Source organism: Cavia porcellus, unplaced genomic scaffold (genome assembly GCF_034190915.1).
Source record: "Cavia porcellus strain 051 isolate PalLab524CR breed Dunkin Hartley unplaced genomic scaffold, mCavPor4.1 scaffold_4, whole genome shotgun sequence".
NCBI classification, from domain to species: domain Eukaryota; kingdom Metazoa; phylum Chordata; class Mammalia; order Rodentia; family Caviidae; genus Cavia; species Cavia porcellus.
The window spans coordinates 53926792-53935092 of NW_026947487.1; the positions used below are offsets into that span (position 1 = coordinate 53926792).

The 8301-nt window shown below is 53.8% G+C and overlaps 1 protein-coding gene across 5 annotated transcripts; it reads left to right on the top strand.

Annotated features, from left to right (window-relative positions):
• The first annotated feature begins 51 nt into the window (after positions 1-51).
• On the top strand, positions 52-5238 carry Ing1 (inhibitor of growth family member 1). 5 transcript variants are annotated; one of them, XM_063247032.1, is made up of 2 exons: positions 52-72; positions 4295-5238. In XM_063247032.1, exons 1-2 carry the CDS (start codon positions 54-56, stop codon positions 4996-4998), a joined length of 723 nt encoding a protein of 240 aa, XP_063103102.1. In that variant the 5' UTR covers positions 52-53; the 3' UTR covers positions 4999-5238. The 5 variants fall into 5 exon arrangements, with proteins under 5 accessions (XP_063103102.1, XP_023416352.1, XP_012996784.1 ...); XM_023560584.2 differs by lacking the exon at positions 52-72 and adding an exon at positions 167-336; XM_013141330.3 differs by lacking the exon at positions 52-72 and adding an exon at positions 194-471.
• The last annotated feature ends 3063 nt before the right edge of the window (positions 5239-8301 follow it).

Below are 8301 nucleotides of genomic sequence, written 5' to 3' on the forward strand. Positions count from 1 at the left end.
TCTAGTAGTAGAAGCCCCGGAGGAGTTATCTGCTATGGCCACGCCCCTTCTTCATGCTCATTGGCCATCGAGGTAAGAGCGGAAGGTGGATTGGCTCTGAGAGTTGCCAGTTCTGTCCCGGACACTACTTACACCGGACTGGGGGGCGGGGTGAGTAAGGCTGGGGGACACGGAGGCGGTACCCGTTGTATGTCATAGTCTCTGAAGCAGCGGTCCCGCGGGCCGTCCAGCCTGGGCGGGTCTTCAGTGAAGCAGGCCACCATCGTGCATCTCCCTGCCGGCGTGCAGCGCAGCACAGCAGGCTCGCCATCAAGTGCCAAACTCATAGCAAAGTTTGTACGTCGCTTACCGCCCCAGTCCCGGCGATCACGCCACGGCCTCCTCCGCGACCCTCGCCCCCAGCATCAGTGACAGGCGAAGCCACGCCCCCACAGGCCTGCCTCGCGGCCCGCCGCCCCCCGGCCCGGGACGGTGAGGGGCGTGAATGCGGCGGGGGCGGGGCCGCTGCCCGGGAGCCGGCAGGGGGGGCGGGGCGCATGCGCGCTGCGCGCGGGGCTGAATGTTTCCCAAGTGTTTGAAACTGGTATTTGGGTTTTCCACGTTGGACAAGTGCGGAGCGGCAGGCGACCGAGCGCGCCCTTCTCGCGGCCGGCCCTGCCCCACGGCGCTGCCCAGCCTGACCAGGTGGCGGTCGCGGCGCCCGGCGCTCTCCCGGTCGGTGTGTGCGCGCCCGTACGCGCGGCCCCCTGCGCCCGCCGCCGCCGGGGAGGGGGCCTGCGCCCCGGAGCCTCTGCTGCCGCGGCCCGCGCCCAGGCGTCGGGGTCCTTACAGCCCCAAGGCGGCCGATGTAGCGGCGGCCGGGCGGGCCGGAGCCGGCGGGGGGGCGCGGGAGGGCGAGCGCCGTGCATTTTGCAGTGCTGTTTTGGAGGGGGGCGGGGGGTGGAGGAAGCGGAAAGCCGCGCCGAGTCGCCGGGGACCTCCGGGGTGAACCATGTTGAGTCCTGCCAACGGGGAGCAGATCCACCTGGTGAACTATGTGGAGGACTACCTGGACTCCATCGAGTCCCTGCCTTTCGACCTGCAGAGGAACGTCTCGCTGATGCGGGAGATCGACGCGAAATACCAAGGTAAGGCGGTGATGGATGGGCGGGGGCGGCCGCGACTACAGGGTCCGCGCGCCGGGCGGCCGGTCCTGCTGCACCGGGCAGCGGGGCCCGCGGGGCGGGAACAAAAGGGCTGGCGCCAGCGATCCACCGAAATCCGGTGCGGGGCCGGGCCCGAGGAAGAGGTAGCGAGAGGCTTGCTGCAGGCTGTGCGGCCAGAGCGCTCTTTGTAGTGAGCGAGGCGGCGGCGGGGCGGGGGAGGGGGCACCGGAGGGGTGGCCGCAGTTCGCGCGTGCCGGACCGACGCCGCCCCCAGTCTCTCGCCGCTGCCCCCCGCCCGGTCCCAGAGCCGGGTTATGTAAAGTCCCGGGTTGTCCGAGCTCGGGGTCGCTCGTCGCCCCCGCCAAGGCTCCCTTGACACTGGACGCGGCGGAGTGGGGCCGACTGCGAGGGGCGACGCTGCCGGCTAGTTTGCGGAGGACGAGGGCTTTTTTCGGGTGTGCGATGGAAAGGGAGGGGAGGGGAGGAGCGCAGGCGAGGTAGGCGCCCGTCTGTGCTTTGCCCAGGCGACTCGGAGCGGAACGAGGCTGGGAGGGGGGACCTGTGGGTCCTGCCCTGCAGACCCGGCCGCCGAAGTGTCGGAGAGCGGTGCAAGCTCTGTGCCGGCCGGGAATTGCTGGCTGTTGGGGAAACTTTCTTGCGCGGTCAGGCAAGGCGTTGGAGGCCCTGTTTTCAAAGTGGGTCGTAGATCGGAGTTTACTAATGTTTACAGGGTTGCACAGCAGGGAAACGGTAGAGTTGGGGGGAGGAGTGGAAGACGATTGCGAGCCGTGACACACGCTAAACCTCCCCATTAAGCCAAAGCGCCCCTGCGCGCTCTGCCGGAGAGGTAGCTTCGCAGAGAAATTTATAGGAACTTCATTAGCATATTGCGGAACGTTCCGCCCCAACCTCCCTGTGATTGGTTGTGACGTCTCCCGTGGAATGTCCTTATCAGTCCGCTACCACACGATTGGTAGCTGGGCCTGCTAAGGGTGGGCCTTGCTCAGTGAGTGGCACGAATCTGTGTTTCCGCTGCCTTCTTTTTTTTTTCCTCTTTCATAGAGGGGCGGAGCGTTAGGAGGAGGTCGAGTTTGAAAGCCTTCGGGTCACTCGGCCTCGGGCCCAGGGTTGGCTCCTGGTGCTACTAGGGAGGGCTGTGCTCTCAAGTCCTGCACTTTGATTGGCGGCTCTTTGGCCTACGCCCTCCGGCTCACTGGTCTTTACAGGCGGTGGTTTTCAGGGGCGGGGCGGATGTTTCCTTTCCCATTGGCAGGAATCGCCCTGCCCCTCCTCTTCCCTTCCTTTGACGGCGTCCGGCTACTTCCGGCCAGAGAGCGATGGAGTTAGACGTGGTTTCAAGTAGCGCCTCTGACTGTGGGCTCTACCTCTGTAATCCACAGGAGCTGCGGGCCACGTCTCTGCGGACCCGAGGGTGCGTCTCGGGTGCCTGGGGCACTGCGCGGGGCGGCGGTTTGGGTTTCGTCTTTCCAGGCATCGTCAGGGGAAGGTGGTGTGTCTGACCCTGCCAGACCGAAGAATCCGCCCCCGCGGCCGGCGGCACCGGGTCACATTCTGCTTCACAGTCTGCTTAGTGCGCGTCGGTGTGGGCCAACCAGGAGGAGGGATGTGGTCCACCTGTTGTAGGTGGCGTTCGAGGTTGCCCGCCTCAAGGGAAGCTTGCCCTTAAAGCATCGGAATGCAAGTGTGTATGAAACTAAAATACACAGCAGTAATCGGGCAGTGCATATTCTTTTGCCGTCCATTTAATCCTTTCTGTCATGCTTGTTTTTTGTTGTGGAACATTTTCAGCACACAGGCTCGACCATGGTCTGAAGCTTCACGGTGGTTCACCCGCCTCGTGCTTAGCCCAGTGTCACTGCCCTCTTTTATTCCTCTCAGTGGCTGTTTTGACAGAATACTAAGAAATGTATTCTTCGGAGTTACTTCGTGGTAATTCCCTACAGGCGAGACTTCAGTTGGATGTGAGCTTGCTTGTGTTGTAAAAAGCTGCATGTTATCGATAGGACAGCATTATATCTTCTGGGATGGTACACCTCTGAAACTTGCAGTCTGTTTAAAACCAAAAGGCTCAAACTCAGGTTAACATAAGAGTTAAGTGAGTTGGATGGGTAGATTTGCAGAAAGAGTTCGGGTGAACTTGTGAGGCCCTTGTCTCTCCTTTCTGGTGATGGTCTGCGCGGTTCCTGTAGGAAATACCTACAGAGCCGGAATACGGTCTTTATTGTTAATGTGTGCCTCAGCACCGGCCTGCGTTCACGTTTATTTGGAAGTCAGGTCGCGTCTTATGTTCAGAAATAAGGTCTGCAAAGAGTGGTGGGAGCGCTGTAGATTCTCCAGTCCCCCACTCGACACATACCTCTTTGTTGAAGAGTCTGATGTGGAGCCTGCAGAATAGTTTCAGGAGAAATATCTGGTGCTGTCTGTTGCTTGTGAAAAATAATTTTGGGAACTTTCTGTATCTAAATAGGCTTTTTTTTTTTTTTTTTTTTTTTTTGGTCTTTTTCCTTTTTATCCATACCAGGGAATGAACTCACGACTGCCTGCTTGCAAGGCAGGCGCTTATGCCGCTGAGTTAAATCCCCAGCCCTTAGTTCCTATGTTTTAACTAGATTATAACAGCTTTTTCCTGAGAAGTTATCTAATTGCTTTTGCTAAGTTATACTTTTAAATCACTACACTGTACGTTTTTGTTTTTGATACTAATCTGTTGACTTCTGCAACTCTAAAAATGGCATTGTAAGCAGTAGATGTAAAAGGAAGTTAAAGCAAAACCAAGTTGTGTTTTAGTTCTAAGTTGTGGTTCAGGTTTATGACAACCAGACCGTTTTTGTTTTCAGTGGTATGGAAGAGCAAGGTGCAGGGGTGACCATGAGGTGATGGGAAACCCTGTGCCTTAGTCTGTATCTCAGTGTCTGGTCCCCTGGTGTTAACCACAGGAGCTGTACTGGAAAGTTGTATGTATTCTCCCATAGACTATTCCCTCTGCTGATTAAGTCTAAAAATGTGCAGGGAGCAGGATTTCTACATGGCAAACTTGGCTTGGTCACTGCTGGTCTTTGCAGTTACCCTTTCACAGGCGAGAGGCCGAAGGCCCCCTGCACTGTGTAACTCACTGTTTCTGTTTGCAGAGATCCTAAAGGAGCTGGATGAGTACTACGAGAAGTTCAAGCGTGAGACCGACGGCACCCAGAAGCGGCGGCTACTGCACGGCATCCAGCGAGCCCTGATCCGCAGCCAGGAGCTGGGGGACGAGAAGATCCAGATCGTGAGTCAGATGGTGGAGCTGGTGGAAAACCGGACCAGACAAGTGGACAGTCACGTGGAGTTCTTCGAGGCCCACCAGGAGATTGGTGACACCACCGGCAGCATCGGCAAAGCTGGCCAAGACAAGTCCAAGAATGAGACAATCAGTTTGGCAGAAAAGCCCAACAACAAGCGGTCCCGGCGGCAGCGGAACAACGAGAATCGAGAGAACGCCTCTAATAATCACGACCATGATGACATCACCTCGGGAACACCCAAGGAGAAGAAAGCGAAAACCTCCAAGAAGAAGAAACGTTCCAAGGCCAAAGCGGAGAGGGAAGCGTCCCCTGCAGACCTCCCCATCGACCCCAACGAGCCAACGTACTGTCTGTGCAATCAGGTCTCCTACGGGGAGATGATCGGCTGTGACAACGAGGAGTGTCCCATCGAGTGGTTCCACTTCTCCTGTGTGGGGCTCAACCATAAACCAAAGGGCAAGTGGTACTGTCCCAAGTGTCGGGGGGAAAATGAGAAGACCATGGACAAAGCCCTGGAGAAGTCCAAAAAGGAAAGGGCATACAGCAGGTAGTTTGTGGACTTCCGGTAACGGAGGGACAGATGGACCAGTGTATTTATTCCATCGCCGCCTTGCTGGAGGTGTGAACTTTGTCAGATGTGTATTTTTAAAGGACCCAGCCCAGGGGCCCTTCTTCTCCAGAGGGGACGAGGGTTCTCTGCCTTCGCTTTCCCTGGTACCCATGTAACCGGACAGTGCGCTGTGGGTCTGTGTTTTAGAAACTGCAAATACAGGTTTGAGTTCAACACTTCAGTGAGTCTCAGACTGATTTTTGAGGGGAAGGGAATGTGATTTGGAAGCAACATAGCACATTAAATGTGGAAAGTAAAGGTTTCATTTAGCTGTTCCATCTTAATAAAACGTCACACTTCTGGTTAGTCCAGTTGCTAAAACTATAGCCTGTTGCAAATTTGTTGCTGGCTGCCATAATGTGTATCCATACAGCAATTGAATGGCAAAGGTTTAAGGTTGAAAGATTATTTTTTAAAAAGGTAAATGATTAAATTTTACATGACAAGAATTTTATATGCTGGTTTGTTCCCCAGATGGCTACTTTTAAAAGATGGGTACGTTTTTACTGAATCAGGCCCAAGTGGTTTAGTCAGGAAACTGAGACCACAAATTTGCTGCTGAGGATCATAGCATGGCCACTGTTACTGACTTGTATAAAGCATGTAAGTGTGTCTTCCAGAGAGTGCACCCTTGCTGTGTTACACTGGCAAGTGCAGCCAGTACTGTTGTGAAGTCCAGTGCTTCCGCTGCTCAAGTGAGAGCTATACAGACTGATTGCGAATAAATGAAACTTGGCCCGTTTGTTTCTCTAGCAGTATATTTGATTTAAGTGGATAACCTGTAGCACATCAGCCTGAACACTTATACACCAGCAGTTTAGACAGAGCCTTAAGCAAATGATGTTCCTTTTGTCACTTGTTAGTGCAATCGAAGTTACCTAGTTGCCAGCAAATGTGTGTCCAGGAGAATTTATCTTGAGACCTATGGTCAGGAAATGACTGTACGGCCAGCACACCCAGCCCTGAGCCTATTTTTGTTTGGCCTGTGTGCCTCAAATGGTCTGTCCTACAGGCTTACAAGAAGCTCCTACTTAATGACACAGAAATGATACGAAATTCAAATGTTAATGCCTGGAAATAATTCCGCTGGGACACAGCCATGCTCACTTCCCGTGGACTGTCTGTGGCTGCTTCTGTGAATCGGTTGAGTGGTTGCACAGAAATGACTTGACTTCTGGGTCAGTTTGAGGGCCACTGACTCAGACCTGTCCATGACACTGACATACTGGGTCCCTAATTGTCCATGGGTAGAGGTAGGGTGGCAGCTTTGTGCATAAAACTTGTTTTCTGGCCATTTGATTGTGGAGGATTTTATTCTTATGAGACACATCAATTTCCTCGGTCAGCTTCCATTAGAGAGGGTTACTTAATAGTCAAGTGTGAATTGTCGTTGGTGAGACATTCGAATTTTAGCTCACGTGGTGTCCGTGTATGGTCCTGGGAGTTGCAGCGCGGCTTTTGCACTGAGCTAGATCCCTATCCCTTTTTGTTTTCTATTTCAAGACAGGGACAGGTCCCCAGAAGTTACTGAGTTGTGGAAGCTGGCCTCAAACTTCCAGACCTCCTGCGTCAGCCTCCTAGAACACCAGGATCACACACTTGTGCCAGTATACTTGGCCAGAATTGCAACTCCTTGCAATTAGTATTTGCACATCCATTTAGGCGTTTGCTTTGCAGCACAGCTCCATAGCGTGTAAGAATCTGGAGTGTTACAAACTCCATGAGATTTACCTAGACAGATAATGAACAGAAGGCACGTTAGAGAACTACAATGGCTGATAGAAGTTCAGTGATGACAAGAATAAGGACTGTTTATGGAAAATCTTATGGTACTTTCTCACTTTTTTTTTTTTGTTTTTGTTTGTCTTTTTGAGACAGGGTCTCACTATATAGTTCAAGCTGGCCTTGAACTCACTTTGTAGGCCACAATGATCTGGAACTTTGCAAGGATCCTCCTGGCTCAGCCTCCTGAGTGCTGAGATTACAGCTGTGCACCACACCAGCTCTCACTTCTGGTTGGCCCTAAATGACAGTTAAGGGGAACAAAGGTTTAAACACAGTTGCTTAAACTAGGTTTCTTAGTATTTTCTCTGGTGTAGACGTCTCAGAAGTGCAGACAGATAGCACAAGTGGATTGAACTCAGCCTTTGCTTCTGTGAGGTTTGCTCTTGAGAAAGTGGCTTAGGTTTCGGGGTCTAGCATTGCAGAGGGATCTGAGAAGCAAGTGGGGCGGTATGTACCAGGCCTGGCAGGAAGTGTTCCAAGTGCTGGGGTTCCTGGTGCGTTTGCATCGACAGTGAGATGAGGACAAGTTGCTGCTGGCTGCTTTCTTCCCTAGAAATGTGGGTGGTGGAGCAGTGTGTGACCCGGAGTTTGAATCACCTGATACTTCCAGGGGACTGTGCAGACACTCCCCAGGGGAGAGTGGGTCTAGGAGCTGGTGCTGGGCAGAAGTGCAGTTAGCCGGGACCGGGTCCCTGGACAGCAGCCTCCCTGGAGCCTGTTCTGTCCCTTACGTGGCCGCGGCGCTGGTGCAGCTCAGCAGGACTGCGGTGTTGGTTCACAGGCCTTCTGCTCTGAGCTGGACAGGTTGGGGGAGCAGAAAGGTTCCCCAGGTCTGAGAAGGACATCGCCCAGGGAAAAGGGATCCGTACTTCCTGCTGCCATGGGCCACACAGTCCCACGCCTCAGAGAAGTGAGCATGGCCTACCGTGTACCCCGTGTAGTGAGAGCAGGCGCTGGGCCCAGGTAGCCCACATTCATGTGGCTCTAGGCAGACTCTATTAAAGGTGTCCCTCACGTCTACTCATTTAAGGTATTCACCCAGAGCCCGGGTTTCACCGTGCAGCCCTGCAGTCCTGGTTGGCCTTAGCTCATGAAGTTACCCAGGCTGCTCTGGAAATCACCCTCCTGCCTCAGCCTTCTGAGGGCTGAGGGTACAGGTATGCACTACAGCACCCACTGTCCCATGCTTTTAGAGCCACACCATGGTCATTCCCACTAAATAATATGTGGCTCTTTAGCTCTACAGCATATGCAGGAGAGTTGGGATGTTATCTGTCTCCCATCCCCTCCCCCTTTTTTCGATCAGTCCTGGGGATTGAATTCAGGGCCGTCACACTGAGTTACATCCCTAACCCTCTTTAGATGTGTTTATTTGGGGCTGGGGATTTAGCTCAGACACACCCCTACCTGGCAAGTGCAAGGTCCTGAGTTTGATTCCTGGTGCCAAAAAAAAAATTTT

Bases quoted from the DNA above. Each gene is read 5' to 3' on its own strand.
- Ing1 (XM_003477507.4), top strand. From the start codon at position 992: ATGTTGAGTCCTGCCAACGGGGAGCAGATCCACCTGGTGAACTATGTG. The intron at 1,128-4,294 runs GTAAGGCGGTGA...TTCTGTTTGCAG, and splicing joins GATCGACGCGAAATACCAAG to AGATCCTAAAGGAGCTGGAT.